Source organism: Labrus bergylta, chromosome 7 (assembly GCF_963930695.1).
Source record: "Labrus bergylta chromosome 7, fLabBer1.1, whole genome shotgun sequence".
Classification (NCBI taxonomy): Eukaryota; Metazoa; Chordata; class Actinopteri; order Labriformes; family Labridae; genus Labrus; species Labrus bergylta.
Genome location: NC_089201.1, coordinates 3,686,026 through 3,706,414, shown reverse-complemented (window position 1 = coordinate 3,706,414; position 20,389 = coordinate 3,686,026). Strand labels below are relative to the sequence as shown.

At 41.7% G+C, this 20,389-nt stretch overlaps 1 protein-coding gene across 1 annotated transcript in view; it reads left to right on the top strand.

The window, feature by feature from the left end:
• zgc:173742 (DNA topoisomerase I, mitochondrial) overlaps nucleotides 1-20,389 on the top strand; it is a 39,163-nt gene that overhangs the window by 2,952 nt on the left and 15,822 nt on the right. The window contains exons 3-12 of the mRNA XM_065956524.1: nucleotides 866-920; nucleotides 5,828-5,874; nucleotides 9,935-10,054; nucleotides 12,990-13,080; nucleotides 13,160-13,287; nucleotides 13,426-13,541; nucleotides 14,663-14,784; nucleotides 19,223-19,345; nucleotides 19,467-19,654; nucleotides 20,164-20,308. Coding sequence (XP_065812596.1) covers nucleotides 866-920; nucleotides 5,828-5,874; nucleotides 9,935-10,054; nucleotides 12,990-13,080; nucleotides 13,160-13,287; nucleotides 13,426-13,541; nucleotides 14,663-14,784; nucleotides 19,223-19,345; nucleotides 19,467-19,654; nucleotides 20,164-20,308 — 1,135 coding nt within the window. The remainder of the gene's footprint in view (nucleotides 1-865; nucleotides 921-5,827; nucleotides 5,875-9,934; nucleotides 10,055-12,989; nucleotides 13,081-13,159; nucleotides 13,288-13,425; nucleotides 13,542-14,662; nucleotides 14,785-19,222; nucleotides 19,346-19,466; nucleotides 19,655-20,163; nucleotides 20,309-20,389) is intronic.

The window sequence follows — 20,389 nt, the reverse complement described above, 5'->3', positions numbered from 1 at the left end:
GATGCTTAAAATTGGCATTTCTTAATATAAAAAAAGCAGAGGAATACTTGCTGCTCACTTTCATGTTACATCCAGCCTTCAAGGGTGAAAAGGTCACACTGAGAAAAAACATGTTCTTAGCTGTAGAGTGATCCTCTGCTTGTTTGAATTTTGGCATTTTAAAGGATGATACTTACCAGGCAAAGGCATGATTTCAAAATCATCCTAATATGCTTAAAAAAAAGTACAGCTGTAACTTTCTGTCAAGGGCATATCCAGTCATGTCTCAGTAACCCCAAATTTCCACATTCTCCGTTTGCTCTGTGGTGCGTCAGCGCCACACACTACGGCCTAGTTCGCTGCCACTATAGTCAATTATTGTGTTTCCCCAGCGAGCGCCGTGGTCCGTCTCAGGAGCGTATCACCAGCGCCACTACGATCTGCTCCGTTTAAAATACGCTGCAAGTATATTTTTGACAGAGTACGCTGCAGGCACGTGTAAAGTTTGACAGAATATGACAACCCGGACAGGAAGTCAGACAAGGAAACGCAGTGTCTGGTGAATTTCAAAATAAAACTCAAGTATACAGACTCGCAACCATATTTTCCATTATTATTATTATTATTATTATTATTATTATTATTATTATTATTATTATTATTATTACTACCTCTCCACTGCACTCACGTTCCAGAAACGGATCCAGCGCTGACGGACTGTGGCGCGCACAGAGTATGTGGGGATTGGGGGTAAAATTGGAAGCAGCTTTCTCCTTTCACTCCTTGAATATTTCTCTTGTTCATGTGCTATGAATGCTCTCTCACTAACAAGCATGTTCCTTTCTTCACATTTTCATCTGTTTCATCCTGACACCCTGATGGACAGTGCAAAGTCACTTAAATCTACAGAGAAAACTCACAATGGAAGGTCTCAAATGAAGGTAAGTCACATGAGCACATCCATAAGTCTGTGAGTGAATAGCATGTGAAACACTGGGGTGAAAAACTGAAGCCCCAGTCACCCACTGACCCCAGCTCAGAGAGTGTCATAACTACAGTGTGTTCAACAACCTGTCCTCGTAGGTAACCTCTATGATATGTGAAACCAGCAACACTGACAGGATTACATGCATACCAGGTCAGGGGGGGTGCCGGGGATCGACATACTTTTTTTTTTCTTACTCTTACCGTAGGGTTTATTTTAATATTAGGTTTGCATTTGTATCAAATGTGTTTTTCCCTCTAAATTAACTTTGTTTTTGCAACAAACAACTTTAATCTGCTCAATTTATACAAACACCAGGATTATTCAATTCAATTCAAAAAAACTTTATTTGTCCCCGTGGGGCAATTCAAAGGCACACAGCGCAGTAAATTAACAACAGTGCAAGTAAACAAAACATTTTAACCTAAATATAAAGTGTCAATTTAAATACAACTTAAAGCTTAAACTTAACTTAAAAATACAAAATATAAAAGAGTAGATATAAGTGGACAGTGATCGGACTAACAGATGTAAACAGAACTATATGCAGTAGTGACCAGATGTAAACAGAACTATGTGCAGTAAACAAGAAATAAAAAAAAAATATATATATATATATATATATATATATATATACAGAACTATGTGCAAGTAGGCAAATACTAAATGATAAGTTATTAAGGTGCATGGTGAATAATGGAACAACAGAACTAATATATACAATATAACTGTAAGATAAAAATTTGATAAATAAAGTGACCGCAGTGCAATGATGGATAAGAACAACAGGAATAAAGTAACCAGAACTGTATGAATACTGATATAAAATGGATAGAATAAAGTGATGTAGTGCATGAGACCAGATAAAGCAGAGGCAGTTAAGGTGCATGGCAAATGGAAGGAAGTAAAAAAGCAAGTTCACAGCTGAGAGTCTGCATTGGGTGAGAGGTGTTGGTGTCTGTTGGGGGGGTTAGAAGTTGAGGAGCTGGACAGCCCTGGGCACAAAGGTTGCTCTTCTCCTCTGTGTCCTGCTGCAGGGACAGCGAAGCCGGCGTCCTGAGGGGAGCCACTCAAACGCTGGGAAGAGAGCGTGTGAGGGGTCCTGCATAATCTGACCTGCTAGCCTGATTGTCTGTTGCTCATAGATCGATGTCCAAGTCCTTACAGGTAGTCCAGTGATCTCAGAGCAGACTGTGACCGTGCTCTGCAGGCGGTTTCTGTTCTGGAGGGTGGTGGAGTGGAACCAGCAGGTTATAGAAAAAGTAATAATGCTCTCAATGAAGGAGTAGTAGAAGGTCAGAAGAATGTTCTTACTGACTCCAAAGGAATTGAGCTTCCTTGGGAGGTATTTTTGCTGCTGACATTTCCTGAGAATCTCCTCGTGTTGGAGGCGAATTTCAGCAGGCTGTCAAAGATGGTACCCAGGTACTTATACTCCTCTACTAGTTCGACAGGATTCCCATGGATTGTGGTGATTGCTGATGCAGCCAGTTCCCTCTGCTTGTTGGAGAAGGTCACCACCATGTCTTTGGTCTTGCTCACATTCAGTTCGAGGCAGGAGCTGTCACACCACTCCACAAACTCCTGAAGAACTGGTCCATGGTGCTGAGAGGGGCCTGACAGCAGAGACAGGAGAACTGTGTTGTCTGCGTACTTCACCAGGTGACAGTTTGGCTGCAGTCATCGGTGTAGAGGATGAAGAGCAGAGGTGAGAGCACGCAGCCCTGAGGGGAGCCAGTTGAGGTGTGTTGGAGGTTGGAGAAGGTGTTGTTGACCAGAACTCTCTGTGATCTGTTGGTCAGAAAGTCCAATATCCACAGGATAAGCTGGCCGTTCAGATGGAAGCAAGTTGAAGGTTTGTCAGCCAGGATGTGAGGCTGCAGGGTGTTGAATGCAGAGGAGAAGTCTGCAAACAGGAGTCTGGCCGAGGTGTTGGGGTGCTCCAGGTGTTTTTGAACAGTGTCTATTATGAATGTTTTTGCATCATCGACACCTCTGCCTGCACGATAAGCAAATTGTAGCTGGTCCATCTGGGAGTAGGTTTCATCTGATGATGTGTTGTTTTATGATCCTCTCCATGGCCTTCATCACCAGAGACGTGAGGGCCACAGGCCTGAGGTCATTCAGTGATTTGGCGGGGCTTTTCTTGGGGATGGGGATAACTGTGGAGTGTTTCCACAGCTGGGGGGCTGTGCTGCTGTCCATAGAGCTCTGGAACAGGGTCTGAAACACGCCCCCTAGCTGCTCGGCACAGTGCTTCAGGATGCGGCCACTGATGTTGTCTGGACCAGGTGAGCTGCTCTCACCACATCCTCTCTGCTGAAGGTGAGTGCAGAGTCACTGGGCTTGAGCATGGACACTGTTTCTTCCAGCTGTGTGGTGTTGTCCTTCTCGAATCTGGTGTAGAATGAGTTGAGATCGTTGGGGAGAGAAGTAGAGCTGCTGCCTGCAACCTCGATGGTTTTGATGTTGGTAGCAGCAGTTTTCACAGCAGCCATGTTTTTGAGGCCCTGCCAAGCTGTGCGGAGGTTCCCCTGTGTGAATTTTTCCTCCACTTTGTTCTTGTACTTGAGCTTGGCAGTTTTTATGGCGTGCTTGACTTCTCTGTTTACTTCCTTTTTCTCCATTTCGGAGCCGGTGAAGAAGACCCTTTTCTTCTTGTTGAGGACCTCCTCGAGCTCTTTGGGGATCCAAGGTTTATTGTTGGTGTAGATTGTGACTGTTTTGGAGGGGATGATGTTGTCCACACAGAAGGAGATGTACGATGAAACAGTGTCCACATGCTCATTAATGTTGTTGGAGGGGGCTAGTCAGTGGATTCAAAGCATCCTTGTAGTGTAAGAATGCTTTCGTTGGTCCACTGCTTGATGTTCTTAACAACTTTCTTAACCCTCTTTATTACAGGAGTACATGCTGGAGCAAGCAGGATGGCATGGTGGTCAGCAGAGCCAAGAGGGGGGAGAGCAACAGATCTGTATGCGTTAGGAACTGAACCATAGCATTTATCCAGTGTCTTCCCCAGGCGGGTGCTGCATGTAATGTACTGCTGGTAGCCTTTTAGTGCTTTTTCAGGAGAGCAATGGTTGAAATCACCCAAGATGAATTTGGGAGAGTCTGGTGATATGAGTTCCAGTTAATTTAATAAGTTTGTGATGTGTTCAGTGGCTGTGGCTGCGTTAGCTCTGGGGTGGATGTAAACCAGGATGAGAAAAAGCTGTGGAAATTCTCTGGGGAGATAGAAAGGGCGAAGGGAGACAGCCAGAAGCTCAATGTCCGAGGTGCACAGTTTCTCCCTCACGACGATCATCGAGCACCAGTGTGTATTTACATAAAGACACACGTCGCCGCCATGTTGTTTCCCAGTGAGCTCACTGTCTCGATCAAGTCTTAAAGGGGGGGGAGAAGCCATCAACGTGCAGCGTGTTATCATCGTCGCTCTTATTTAACCACGTCTCAGTAAAAGCAAGAACAGAGGCAGTCCTGTACTCATGCATGTGGTTAATGTTGGCCTGTAACTCGTCCGTTTTATTGCGGAGGCAGTGTACATTAGCCAGGATGATAGATGGAAGCGTCCGTTGTTTACATGTCTCCCGTTTGAGCCTGGCTCTGATTCCTCCCTTTCTCTTTCTCCTCCTGGTTACCTTGTTATTTTTCTGAGTGGAGTTGTGTTGGCTGACTGAGTTATCCCGGAGAATTTCTTCGGGAAGCATGTCTGTGTTGATGGCATGATGAGTTTTAAATCCGAGCTGTAGCAGAAATGTCCAAAAAAGAATTCGGGTATCCATGCCAATGGTAAATAATTCCGGGGGATGAAAAAGAAAAGAAAGAAGAAGACTGCCGTGCTGTAGTCCGTTTGTCGCAGTGTTCACAGTTGTAAACAAAGAGCAGGGCTATGAGAGGACGAGCGTGGGAAAAAAGAAAGTCCGCTTCGTCTGTGTGGTAGCGGTCAAAAGTTATAAAACACACTCTTCCTGTGTGTCCTCGGGAAAAACCATGGAAAACAATATATCTAAAGAAAGATAAACAGTAGAAAAACGTAATAAACGCTAAATAACTGCTCTGTGAGCCGGTCAGTCTTCCGCACGAGCAGCGACCCGGAACCGGAAGTCTGCCTCACGTTCTGACAAGTTCCACTCGATATTCTGTTATTTATAGGAGATCAGAAGAGCTTCAGCAGCAAGCAGCTGTACATTAACATTTTTAAATGAAGCCATGAGACACTTCAGTTTAAACAGGAGCAAGCCAAGAGGGGTGTACGGACAGTGGACCTTCTCTTGACCTCTCTTTCTTTCTCTGAAGTGTGATTCTGCTCTCTTGTTTTTTCTGTGTCTTAGCTCTCTGCAGGAGTCAAGAGGGAAGTTTTTTTGTAAACAGGAGTTTTGTTGCACGGAGCTGTGAGGTTCTCGCACGCTCTCTCTCGTGCACGCAGCAATTTATGAAAAAAATAAAAATAAAATAAAAACAGGTCGGAAATATACTAAGGCAGGTCCAGGTATCGTCTATGTGTGGGAGACACTGTTTTATGTATTTTTACTTTTTCAAACTACTTTGTTAACTTCAAAAATAGAAAAAAACGCAGCAGAAATATGGATGTTATATTAGAATTATACTCTCAGATTCTTACCAAAGGCTTAAGATGAAGGGTTTGGCTGATGTGTTTTTGTGTGTCAATAGCCAAAATATGATACGCAACAGATGTGCATAAATGTACTCACCAGGACTCCTAGAAGATATGACCTCATGTGTTAGTGTTTCAAGATGAGATCCATACATTGTCCATGTAAGAATGAAGTTACTGTGCACACTATCAATGTATGTTCTTTTGTTGCATTTACTGTATGTTTATTCTTGTTTTCCTCTAAGGGCAAGACTCCTAAGAAAGACTCTGTGAAGACAGCCAGCAGCCCCAGGTAGGGATGAAATCATAATTATTGATTATAAGCAGACAGCCTTCTATGGATGCTACCTCTCGTCTCTTTGTTTCACTTCATACCTCTTCCCCCTCAAAGTGATGGAAATTAATTCTTGTGTTTCAATGTCAAGGCCCTGGATATAGAAGCCATTCCTATTTTATACAAAGTGTTGAAAATTAATCTGACTCTGTACTAAAGAATGCTCATTATTAATAATAATAATACATTTTATTTATAACGCACTTAACATTTAAAGGAAAATCTCAAAGTGCTACAATTTCAATAAAACTATAAAAAAAAGAAGACAATTAGAGCAACTAATGTCAATGGACGCAGTGACCAGCCTTCCTTTGTGTAGCGTACTATGGATTTTGCTCAGCAATGCCTTGTGGAAAAACATGAGCAATTCTACACTCTCTCTGTTTCTTTCCTCCTTAAACACTTGAGCTGAACTGCTTGGCTTCAACACACACTAAGGTTGGCAAAAAAGAAAAAAGAACAGATGGCCAAATTCTTATCTTGTTTATGTAGTTTGAGGTGTATATAAAAAAAGCTTTGGCTCCCTTTATGCACACAAACTTTATGAGCCGGGACCGTTTGGGTAGTCCCAGTCAAAGATATCTGGATTCGCCCCCTCCTGTTAAACTAATGCACTTGCAAGCATGTCGTTTTACTTTGGCCAGCTGCAGGACAGAGGGGGCATCAAGGACAGGGACTCGACTTCCATCCAGGGAAAAGTCAGACAACTTCTCAAGGATCACAATCTTGCCTCCATTGATCTCATTCACAGTGACTGATGCTGCTTCTGCTGAGAGAGTCATGTCTGATTTCACAGCTTTAAAAGCGTTTTCCTATTGAGACTGATGAATCCTAACAAACACAGTAAAAGAAGAAGATCGTGCTTAAAGCTCCTGTCTGGTCCGATCGTCTCTAAAATGTCTTAAAAGCTGTTTCTGTTGGGACAAACTCATAAACAGACAACGCTGAGCACTGCACTCTCTCTTATTTAAAGTCAATGTTGATCGCCCATCGACTATCTGTCTCCCTTCCTCTGCTATGAATTCAAACCAATAATACATCCAGATCTTAAAAAAGAGGGGATTTCTTAAACCGAATTAAAATCACAATGTTGTGAAAAATGGATGTATTGGTTTCCACCATGCATAATGTTTTTGCATTGTAACAGCAGCATGCTTTATTCTCGTGTGTCAATTGAAATATGAAAAGTCGGCGGGTGAACAAAAGCTGTCTCTGTATCGTTGATGTTCAGAGAAAAGATCTTTAGAAGAAGCCAATAGAATATGGTATGTGAAAAGGAAAGAGTTGTAACTTCCTCAAGTAACCCTTAACACCAGCACTGCCTCTGAGACAAACCATAAAGGAGGTGTGTTGGTCAGAGTGACGAAAACTCGCCCTCGATAGGAACACGTGAGCAGAACAGAGACTTTGCTCTGGACAGAGAAACACATGAAAGACGTCCATGCTCTGCAAGAATAAAACAAGTGCACATAAATCACATACATTCCACAGATAAAGTATTTGTTGCCTTTCTTTTGGAGTGGTGCGAGGCTGCCACTCCAAATAAATGGTAGAAACACTGAAAGCTTGTGACACCTGCAGCGAGACGGTGGGGTTTCTGCATTCTGCGATTTAAGATTGAAATCTCTCTTTGTTTCCTGATGGTCACTACACTCAAAGCCTTGCCTTTGGCCTTTGTTGTGTTTTTCCAGCATGATGTCTTCTTAAAAAATGCGGTGCAGGTTGGAATAAGCACTCTTTTTAGTCTGAGTGGCATTTATTGTAAGTGCATTGAAGCCTGGAGTGTAATTATAGTGGCATGCTGTTTTGATCTGCAGATTGCTGAGAGCAAAACCTGGAACATGAATTAATTTGACTATTTGAAGCTTTACTGTCCTAATGGCTCATTAATACAAATAAAAAAAAAAGTTGTTTTTAATGTTATTCAAAATGAATAAAATTGAGTATATCCAGAAGTGGATGTTAGAAGTTTTAAACTAATTGTGAAATAGTCTCAAATTAGATTATCAGCAAAGAGGTTCTTCTGTTGTACTCCATCGTAGGTTGTGATCTTAGATTGTATAAAACATGGACTTAAAATGCTGTCTTAAACTATCTTTTCCCTCAACCTAGTCGCATGCAGAAGGCCTGTCAGTCAAATTAGCCATGGCCTTTAATATATACATATATGCTAAACTCTTAGCATTAATATAACCAAAACAAGTTTGCACCATTAATGAAATTGGCTAATCAGACCAAAACCCGTTTTTGAACCAGGCTGTAAACATGGTTATTTCTGCTGTGAAAATGGGCATTTAAATATGGGGTGTGACTGATTTCTGAGGCTTTTGCAGCCAGCCTCAAGTGGACACTCGAGGAACTGCAGTTTTTTTGCACTTCGGTATTGACTATTGTGGTTGCCGCTTGGATGGAAAATTGCTGCGTGCACGGATGGAATTTGGAATCGAAATGAATTAATTTACAGCCCTCAGGCTGTCAAAGTCCCGCGGTGAGAATTATTGGTTTTTACATTCTACATTGTACTTACGGTTGATATTGGAGCAGGATAAGGAGAAAGTTTTTGCCACTTTATAATTAGTAACCTTATGTAGCCCCAAATACAGTGCATACATTATGTTGTCACTCTGCATCCTGCAAAAAAAACATTATTCAACAAAGGTAGAATTAAAAAGCAACTGCATATTCCTCTCAGTTGCTTCCAAAACAAGTGCATGCATTGGCAATAGCAATGTCCTAATGTCATTGGGTGATAGTGCTCATGGGAAATGCAGTTTCCATCCCAGAAAAAACCCTACAGAACTTAACTGAAGGGGTCACCACAGTCATCACAAAATGAAAAAATGCTCAAAGGGGCTTTAAAGTACAACATGTATCTTCTGTAGAAGTTCTGTGTTTTAAACCTGTTCTTGAACAGAAGCAGCATTTACTGCAGAGGGCTCATCACGCTCAGTCAGTCGCCATCAGAGGCCGTGCAGTGGAGGTGCATTAGAGTCATAAAGTGTGTTCCATATACCTGTTACCACAGCGGATTATAATTTGGAGTCATTAAGGCAGTTTGACAATTATGTGCTACATTTGTGTCATTTTCCTTTAACTAACTGTTAGTGAAGGAAAGGGGAAACACAGTTAATTATTAGCGGTCTCTCGTGTTGATTTCTTAATTTGGATAATTTTCCTTCGTACCAATTCCTCACTCTGCAGGGAAGAGCAAGCTTACAAATGTGAAATGATCTTTCTTCTTTTCAAATTGTTGCAATTATGTAATTATCATCAGTGTTTGGATAATGTTGCGTCATTACTATAATTATGTGATTTCTGGTGGTCAGGGTGCCACTGTTGGTTGATTTTTTTTTTTTTTAACATGGAGGGTCATTTTGTCTGTACTCTGTAACCAGTAGGGTGGAAGGCGGCAGAGAAAGCAGCCATTAGGTTTTTATTCAGCCTTTTATTTGTTGAAAAGTAAGTTATTCAAAATCAACAACTCATCTGTTTTTTAAAAAGATAAATTTAAGATAAATCCGAAGAAAATGATATGATACTATAAATGTGTTTGTTTTTACTGTAGTCAAGAGGGTGACTGAGCACAGCCTCAGACCTGCAGTCCACCATGTGCTGTGAGTTAAAAGATACTAAAACATTAAACAAGATAAGGACAACAGAACAGACTACTGATTGAGTTGTGGCAGTAACAATTCTGGAGTCTTTTGGGGTCCAAAGCAGGAATCAATTGGGGGGCCCTCAAACTAGCGTGCATCATCATCATGTCTGCTAGTGTCCCGACGCTCTTATATCTCTCCTATAGATGGATCATTTCTCTTCATTTGTCAAACTTTTGGTTTCACAGCAATAATGCAGAATGCAAAATTTGCATATTTTGGTCCACTGCTTTGTTTTAAAGTTTGTGAGCCCTCAGCCCCCCCCCCACTGATCTGGGCCCCCAAGAAGTTGCCTGCCTTGCAGCGCCTCTGACTTGAGGTGCACAGGACGATCACTGTGCTCTGTTCTTTTTGTCATTCAGTGAAGCTGTGAAACAGGAGCAAGAGGATGACGACTTCACTACTAAACAGAGAGGGTTGAAAAGGAAAAGAATTAAGGATGAACCCATGGAAGGCCCTTCACACTCCACTGCTACACCAAGGTAATTGTGAACAGGTCTACGAGCTCTGCTTTGAGCTGCAGTAAACATTTTACATGCAGGCTTTAAAGATCATTTCTTGTTTAGTGATAAATGAATTCAAAGCTCAAACTAGAGATGCACCAATGCTGTATCTGATACCTGGGCTTTGGGTATCCACCTAAACAAGTACCAAACTGATAACCTGTGTTTAGATTAATAACATGTAGGGATTTAGAGATTCATCGTTAGGCAGTCAAAAATCGATTCAAAGGTGTCAAGGTTCACATGGGTACTCTGAAAAAATGAATCGCTTCTCTTTTTTGACGACATGCGTCTCGTGTGAGCGTCAGGAGCTGTAGAGCAGAGGCGGTTGGTTGTAAGAAGTAGGCGTTATCATGGCAGCTGCTGCGCAAGATTTTGAAATTGAGGACACACCACCGTCTTTTAAATCGGAGGTGTGGAAGCATTTTGGCTTTCCCGAGACATAAAATGAAAGAGGTGAGAAGATAACAGACGAGACAAAAACTGTGTGCAAATATTGCAAGAAGACAGGAAACTACATAAATAGCACGACCAACATGATGCAGCATTTCATCGACAACACAATGAGAAGCTCCAATCACCTCCCCTCGATGAGAGAAAAAAACATCAAAAGGCCCAAACCACACTGACAAACGGGTTTGCAGCCCCACTCGCCAAAAAAATGCAAGAGCCAAAGAGATTACGAGGTGCCTTGGTGTTTTCATGAAAAAATTAAAGGAATCTTTGTCAGTCATAATTTGTCTTCAGTCTCATTTTTTAAAATAAATCGAGAGAATCGTTTCGTGAGTTGAGTGAACCGTTTCATCCCATAATAACATGAATTTCTAACTGGTTATTTGTAATATTACATTTGGCTTTCCAAGCTTTCTAAAACATGAGAAAATAATTCTAAATATTCTGTAAGGCTGCATCGATTCGTTGATGTCCTCGACAAAAATGGATGACAAAATTAGTCTCAGATTAATTTATAGTTGATCATTAGTCGCCATGTTTTTACGCAGTGTGCAGATGCAACATTGTTTTCCAGAGTCGAGTTGCTGAGTGGAGTGAGTCATCTTGCATCCTTACTATTTCCGCTGAGAGTTGCCTATGCAAAACAGCGACCAGGAAGTGACAGGGAAACAAAACAGAATAAGCATAATTTGCACTGCAGACGTAACACCATTGCGGTCTAAAACTTATAAACTCTGAGAGCAATTCACGTTCGACGCTGTAAATTAAAGTGTGAACTTTTCTTGCTTTAGAGTCCTGACTGTAGTCAGAAAGCACAGGGGAGACTTGGTCTGCTCCAGGGTTTAGGTTATAGCTAACTTCGGGGCTAACCCCCGTCTCTTTAAAGGGATAAGTCACCCGTTGAATCTGTATTGACATTGGGTCATATATGTAGTAGAAATGTGAAATACATTTTGAAGTTGATGCCTTCTTGGCTGAGAAAAGGCAGAAAATGTCTTTTTGGCTCATGTGGATGAAAGACACCAAATCCCAGAATGCACAGCACCGCAGGCCACTCCCCCTAAGGTCCTCTAGTTCAGAATCAGAAATACTTCATTAATCCGAGAGGGAAATTGGATCGATACAGTTTCTCCAAAATATACAGTATAGCAGTAGAAATATAATAATAAAAACATTTACAGACATATTTACTTCAACACATAAGAGCGTTTCCTCAACTGATTCAGAGAGAAAACAGACTCTATGTCTGTGTCCACAGGCAAACAGTGAGAGCACTGACACTACCAGTCCGCCCCAGCTCGAGCCGGCCCCGCCATTATCAGCTTCCTCCATAGAGCCTGTTAGCATAGCTTCCCAGCAATATGGCGGACATTAAGTTTTGATTCTGGGAGTGAGTTCCCTCCCACTGATCTGTGATTGGTCTGTAGCTTCAGTGGTCGAAAATATGAGGAACTAGCGTTGTAGTTTCACCCCGCTAACCGCAACACCTTCCAGTGACGCAATATGACGATATTTGCATCACTGGAAGCTACTTTTCAGACTCAGAAATACAAAGATTTCCCATCTCAGGGGAAAATGAGGGCAGGATGCACGACCATTCAAAAAAACTACCAGGTTTCTAATAAAAAGCAGTAAGAAACACACGGGAGCCTGTGGAATTGAAGGCGTTTATTGTTGGACGCACAGCTTTAAACTGTAGGCTACATTCATCTGACTATTTCTTAGAGCTACCCATCTCTCCTCCTCAGCTGCTCAGGACAACATGTAACTCTCACACACACACCACTTGACTTTCACCTCTCCTCACTCGCTCTACCAGCTTTATTATCCAACCCCCCCCCCCCCCTCTGCTTGTCATAGGAGCATCATGTCAGTAATGTTCGAGCATGGGAAGAGAAGTCACCCTGGACGTCTGTCGTTTAAAAATCCTCTCAGACATTCATCTTCACGGTCCAAAGTTTCAGCCATGCAGTCGTTTTTCTCTTTTCAGTCCCTCACCTTAAAACCTTTCCCTGAGAATGCTTAACCCCTCCCCTTTCTTCTTTCTCTTTCCAGAGCAAACCCTGACCGTGTTATTCTAGTTATACTGATTGAAAAAGAATTGATCACTCTTCCATTAACATTAATTAAGTTTAAAGCCAAGACAAAACTATGGCTGCATTCAAGATTTTTCATGGCATAATGTAAAATTGAAAAGTTAAAGGGGAAAGTTATGTAGAAAGTCGTGTTAAAAGTAGAGAGATGTTCACTTTTTGAAAAGGTCGCGTTCAAGCATGCAGCGGTTGAAGGTGGCTTGTCCACTTCTGGATTTTGGCTGGATTAGCTTGATACCAGATCAAGCTATTTGAGTCAGTATTTGACCAGAATCTAAGACCAGGATCTGATCTGTGCATCCCTAGCTCAAGCCATCACTCTTTGTCATACAGTGTGCCCTTAATTTTTCTCTCTGTCTTTTGTGAAGCTCGAGCTCAAAGAGAAAAAGAAATCAACACAGGCAGGAAGAGGAATGTGACGAAGAGGCTCCGAAGAAGTCAAAGAAGAAAACCGAAAAGGTAAACATCTTCAACCATGAATCAGTGTAATTTATGAGTGCACACATTTTTAACATCCATGCTGTTTTTCTCCGTTCAGACGGTAAAGAAAGAGGAAGGGGAGCACCTCATCTCCAAAAAAGCTAAGAAGACAAAGACGGAGATTGAGGAGGCGAAACAGTTGAAGATCAAAAAGAAAGAGGAGGAGGAGCAGAGCCGCTGGAGATGGTTCGCTCTCTTCATTTCACATTGATCAAACCACATAGACACATGATTTAACACAATAAACACACTGGGAACATGGAACAGCAGTTTCCACCCTCTCAGACACATCCTCATGTTTTCATCATCTTGCTTTCTTGTCAGGTGGGAAGAAGAGAAGTATGAGGATGGGGTGAAGTGGAAGTTCCTCGAACACAAAGGACCCTATTTTCCTCCTGAGTACCAGCCGCTGCCTGACAACGTTCACTTCTATTATGATGGTCAGTTGAGCAGACACATTTTGGGAATAAGACCCAGACAGGGTTTAAATGGTTTTTAATGGTGCACTTCACTTACTGTACTTTCTCTCAGGACAGTAATTCATGCTGTTTAAACAACCAAACCAGATTCAGGACTTGAGCCCTGTGGAGTAACACACCCATGTTTTTATTCTCTTATTATGTAGACAACAGTTCAATACATGGATGCACTTACGACCCTGTGGTCCAAATGTAAGACGACCCTTATTATTCGGCGATCCCCCTTTTCAGGACTCAGGACTGGAAAACAACTTTGTGAGAGAAAACTGTTTCATTTGAAGACAAAGCAAACACAAAGCAGTGAATAATACAAAGTAGGTTGTTGCTGTGAGCACTTTTTAAAAATGTTTTATACTCTTTATTGAAAATTTCAATACAACACACAATACCCCCCACCCCAAGTGACCAGACAGTATATTCGATTAAACAGAAGAATTACAGAATAATATAGAAAACAAATGAATAATTATAAAGAAATAGCAATGTAAAAAAGAAACAAAAAAATATATATGTAAATTTACATGCTATTACACTCTTGCACATATACATGTATATACATGAAAGGAAATAATAATAAAAAGAGATATCAGACTTAAATAAAAAAAACACAACTACAATATCATAAATTTATCTTATGAATTCAGAAAAAAATAAAAAATAAAGTGAGCACATTTTTTATAACACTTTGTTTTTAATGGATAAAATTGGCTTTTACATTGAATGATCACATCTTGTGTTCAGTGACAAGTAATGGCTTATCATAAAATACAGGTGGTGTTTGGTCAGCGTCTCCCATTTGACCAGGGGATAGTTAGATCAGATTGACCTCATTAGAAAGAAAGACAGAAAGCAAGTGGTGACACATTGATTGGGTCAGTGCTTCAGCAAGCAGCATGAACTTTAGAGCAGCCATAAAATTAAATAGAATTTAAGAGCCTGGCCCGATGCGAGCTCGAATTATGTATTATTTCATTATTTGTAACAACAAAGCCCTTCCCGTTCTGCCCCCGAACTCAGGCCTCGGCTTCCTTAGGGCTCGGCTTCTTCTTCTTAAAATGGTGTATTTGTGTTTGTGTCTTCAGGCAAGAAGGTGAAGCTGAGCTTGGCAGCTGAGGAGGTGGCACTTTTCTTTGCCCAGATGTTGGACCATGAGTACACCACCAAGACCGTGTTCAGGGAGAACTTCTTCACTGACTGGAGGCAGGTGAGGCCGAAACACATCATGCATCTTTCCAGTTTTTTAAGAAACAGAAATCTTAATCGTGACCCCTTAGGTGACTCTTTTCGCCCACAGGTGTGTTTGAATAGTGGGGTTCATTAAAGACCTAATGCATCATAGTAGAGGTCAAAGTCTGTATAATTTCTGAGGCTCCTTAAAATGCAGCCCCAAAAAATATGTTTTTTTTCATCATCAACACAAGCTTGTGATAGGCTGCGAGCACAGGACATGTTCTATTAAATGGGAGCGCTCTACTGTTTTTAACACTTTATTGTGGCAACAATTACAGTCATTCACAAGATGTCCCCCCTGTTTATAAATGTTTTTTTAATTGTAAATAGAAATGATCGGCTGGTCAATCAGATGTCAACCGCAGGCTGGAGTTGGCCCCTGGGCCGCCAGTTGAATAGGCCCGGTTCTAGACTGACTCATTTCAGATCGACCCGAGCAGGCCTGGGTCCTTTGAAGGATGCTACTCCTGAATTGGGATTCAGCTCTTACATGGCAACGCCTAATGACAGCTGACATTGGCTCAAACCCTCTGTGACGCCTCGCAGGATCGGTATTCAAACGGTTTTGTGAGATTTCCTAACGAAGAACCATTGTTGGTTTTGATGCTGGAATGATTCTGATGACTTGCAGCTGTGGGTTATTTCCAGGCACATTAGTACTCAGCTTCTTGTAACACCAGCTTCAGTTTCAGAACTCTTCTCTTAAAGTTTAAGTTGATTTCCATCCAGCTTTGAGTGTTAGTACCTTTGTGACAATTGTTTGAAAACCTGCACGCTGTGCCTGTCACGGTGGCCTCTGCACAGAGAAAACCGCCGTGCCAACCCCTGAGGCATATCATGCAGAATTAATTTTGCGCTGCTTAGTGCTCAATGCACTTGAAAATACGATTTGTGTGAAGGCATTGATATGCTAATCCATACAAGAAGCTCCCCTGCATATGAACAAATCCAATTAAACTGTTTTATTATAGCCGGAAAAAACTCTCCTCGCTCCACTGCCCCCAGTGCCCGCCCACCGCCGAGTGTCAGTCATGCTTAGACACAGACTGATTCTGTGTCCGTACTGTCAGGGAGTTTCAGGATCACGGTGTGTGTGCCAGGGTTTGCTGATTTAGAGATAGGTTTTTGCATCTCAGGCCTTCTGAACCTTGGTGACACAACCACAAACAGTCTGATTAGCTTGATAGAAAAGATAATCCTTTTTTATCAGTCATTTAAATGTTTATGTTAGATAAGTGGAGAAAATCTCATCAAGATTCTAGCTTATTGAAAGACCTGTACATCATTTACCGTTAAGCTCTGCCATCAGAGGCAATTATGACTTAAACACTGACATCTCTTATGGGATGTTGCTCTCTAGATTGTCAGACTGAAGTCCCTGCTGCTGGAGGAGGCCATATTAAAAGCCACTCATGTTGTCATGACATTCAAGCACCAGAAACCGCCGAGATGAACCGTGAAGCGTCCACTGAAATTCTCCGTATTGCTGCCCTGTTAGTGGCCCTTATGATTGGGAGGATCGCTGTGCAATAACCTCAGAAAGTTGACAATTATAGTTGAAACTGCTGCTGCTTTCTGCGTACTGCTGTGAAGCCTGTTTTTAAAGCTTCTTCAAAGGAGACCAGCCCCTTAAAGGAGGGATTGGCCTTTCATAGGGGGTTAGTGATTCACTCAACTCAACTTTATTTTACAAAATGAGACTATAGACAAATTATGAGTGAAGAAGATTCCTTTTCAGATTCAAAGCCGTTTGTCAGTGTGGTTTGACCTTTTAATGTTTTTGTCTCACATCAAGGGGAGGTGATTGGAGCTTCTAATTGTGTTGTGGATTAAATGCTGCATCATGTTGGTCGTGCTATTTATGTAGTTTCCTGTCTCCTTGCATATCTACACACAGTTTTTGTCTCGTCTGTTTTTCTTCTAACCTCTTTAATTTTCTGTCTTGGGGAAGCCAAAATGCTTCCACACCTCCGATTTAAAATACATTGGTGCGTCCTCAATTTCTAAATCTTGCCCCGCAACTGTCAGCCGCCTCTGCTCTACAGCGACTGACACTCACCATATTATTGCGATTCATTTTTCAGAGTACCGATGTGAATCTTGACACCTTTTAATCGATTTATCATGATTTTACGGTTAATCTTTACATCCCTAGTCTTTCATATCTATACCGTTTAATTAATTTCCTGTCCAACACGCCAAATCAACCAAAAGTCGGTGATCTGCTGTGATCCTGCACATCCTCTTCAATTTTTATGAAACATTAAGGACTTTCCACAAACAGCCTACTTCTCACTTGATAACAGCTGGCTACTTCTTTCCATTGTTGATTTTGATAATAGTATGAAGTTTGATGGCTGTATGTCTGTGTAAACACCGCCCCCCTGTGTGAGTGTGGGGACACAGGCGCACTCAGCAGGGAGGAGATGTCAATTTTTCTTATAAATATTTCCTCATTAATTGAGGAGAAGAATTGGATTTCACTACACAGCGATGGTTGCCATATTGTCTGACAGTGGAAAACACAGGTGGCAGCGACATGACGCCTGCACTGTAAGCTCTAAAAAGTTTTCACATTTTCTCCTAAAGCGTCTGCTCCTCTGTCCACGTGCGGGCTGTCTTTCTCTCTCCCTCTCGACCCGACGGAGACCTTTGCTTTTTGATACCAAGTTGGGCAGCTGTGGTTCAGTTGGTAGAGTCAGTTGAGGTCGGGGGTTCAATCCCCAGCACCTGCAGCCACATGTCCGATGTGTCCATGGGAAACTAGACACTTAACCTCACACTACTCCCGCAAGTAGCAGTCTCTACCATCAGTGTGTGAATGTGTAGGTGTGACCTGTGGTGTAAAAGTGCTTTGAGTAGTCAGAAGACTAGAAAAGTGCTATACAAGCTCAACTCCATTTACCATCTACCACAGCCTGACGTGTTGGTTTCAGTAAAATGCTGTTCTCACTTTAACATCATGTTTTAGTGTGTTGTTCTGATGTACCATGTACCGTATCCCAGGGCTCATTATAGACTTTATTTATTATCAAAGGATAAAAACAGTCCTCCAACACCTGAAACTGATGCAAGGAGAGAGCGATGCAAGGAGAGAGCGATCCTACAGTCAGAGTTTAAGAAGTAATTTAACTAGAGATGCACCGATTCACGTCTACACTGTTGACATGTTAGCTTGTTGTGTGTGTGGCCGTCCCTTAGTGTTTTAGTTGCTGTGCACAGCGCGCACTTTAATTTAAAAACAGACCCCTCTAAATGGCTACTGGAAACATTACTGTTGTAATGGACAGACACAGGTTCAGCCCGAGAGTATTATTAGCTCCCAGTTAATTGAAAAAAGCAGCACTGTAGATTAGGGGTGTGAACGGTTACAAAAAATTGTAAACGGTTACACAACGTCATTTTTTTCGTGTACACGGTTAACCGTTTAAAAAAAAAAAAAAAATGTGTTAATAAAAAAAGAAAAGTGGACCGCAATCGCGCTATACAACCAATGGAGGGTGCGGCCGCTTTTCAGAAAGATTCCTCCGCATCACTGCCGCCTCTCAAAGTTGTCAGACAGATACAACTGTGCTTTATAAAGTAGGCTATATAAGTAACACAGAAAACTTGCCATAGAATTTGTAAAAACAAATACCTGTATGTATTTATTTTAGGCCTATATAGGCCTATAACAAGGCTATGATAAAACAACTACCATGATGAGTATGAAATCTCTATTTTTTGAAAGGACAAGAGACAAAAGATTTCTGCGTTAGTTTCTTTTCCTTTGCTTAGTAATATGCTTAAATTCATTATTTATGAATTTATATTTATTCTCAAAATAAAAATGTTTTCGCTTACTGATTTTTCATAAATGGTTATGATTTACTAACCGGTTACACGTGTACATGTGCACACCCCTGCTGTAGATCTCTTGTATCTTTCTTTCTTCAACATTATGAAACATCAAGTCAAGTGTTTGGATGTTGCTTTCTCTTTGTGATCAATATTGAGGCCTTCATCAACATTTCAACTCCAGCTGGAAGCTTTTGAGTTGAGTTTGTGCTGAAAAACCATCAAACTGTGAACAAAAGGAAGTGTGTTTTCATTGCCATCATTTGTGCTACTCGTTCAAAGTGGCACCGAGAGTTATTCTGGCACTCCAAGATACTTGAGCTGCAATTAACATTCTTAACTATGGAGGAATTCATATATTTTTCTTTAGATTTCATTTATTTTGACCTGGAGTGGAAGCTGAAGGGATGATAGTTACATTTAGTCAATACATTGCCAGAACATGTAGAAAAATGCCGTTCTTATGCACTCATTGTTTTATCACTGAAGAATACCCCAGCTGTTACGCAGATGAAAAACATACCTGCTGGACACGAGAAGAGACGACACTCCTGTGTTTCATATTCTGCTTTTAGGAAATGACCGATGAGGAGAGAAAGCTGATTCAGGACCTAGACAAATGTGACTTTGGAGAGCTCAGTGCCATGCATAAAGCCAAGGTGGAGGCCAGAAAGAACATGACTAAGGAGGAGAAACTGGTAACATTCACTTAGATTTTCTTCTTCTGTACATGTGTGTACATTGTTTTCTTAACGTAATGTCCTCCTCCTGTCTGAAGATTGTATAACAAAGATCTGGACAATTTGATTTCTGCTGCAGGCTGTGAAAGAAGCCAACCAGTTGATTGTGGACGAGTACGGCTTCTGTCTGCTGGACCAGCACAAAGAGCGCATCGGGAACTTTAAGATTGAGCCTCCGGGGCTGTTCAGGGGCAGAGGAGAGCATCCCAAGCAGGGCATGCTGAAGAAGAGGATCCAACCAGAGGATGTCATCATCAACTGCGGCAAGTGAGAGTTGGGCGAAAGGATCAAACACTTGACGGAGATTTATCACTGTGTACTGATGCATAATTGAGAAGCTGGTCTGATGAAATAATGCAGATTTTTCAAAATGTTCATCAACATCTTTCCATCCAGTTTGAGATGTGCAAAGGCAGCAGTGATACACTTCTGCAGAAGGTGCTGTGTTCAGATTTTGACAAAATGTTTTGTTGCTTTTAGTAACTTTAGAAATAAGAGATGTTAAAACAGTAGTGCTGGAGAATGAAACTTTGACTCTCAGTAGCCTGGCATGCTGTGAACGCGTTGTCTTTATTTCATGTCACATAGATCAAGTTTACAGCTGAATAATCCTCTCTTCTCGCACTGCTGTGACATTCATGTTCTAAAGGTTTGAGTCTGTGCAGGATGCTGAGACTCTCAGTCCCCGATGCTGTGACTGCTCACACTCCTCTCTCTCTCTCTCTCTCTCTCTCTCTCTCTCTCTCTCTCTCTCTCTCTCTCTCTCTGATTGACAGAGAATCTTGTATCCCAGTGCCCCCTGCTGGTCACCGCTGGAAGAAGGTGCAACATGACAACTCGGTGACATGGCTGGCCAGCTGGACTGAGAACATCCAGGGATTGATTAAATACATCATGCTCAATGCCAACTCCAAACTAAAGGTATCCTGTTGGTCTGCTGTCAAATACCCCCCCCCCCCCCCCCACACACACACACACATCATCATCATCATCATCATCATA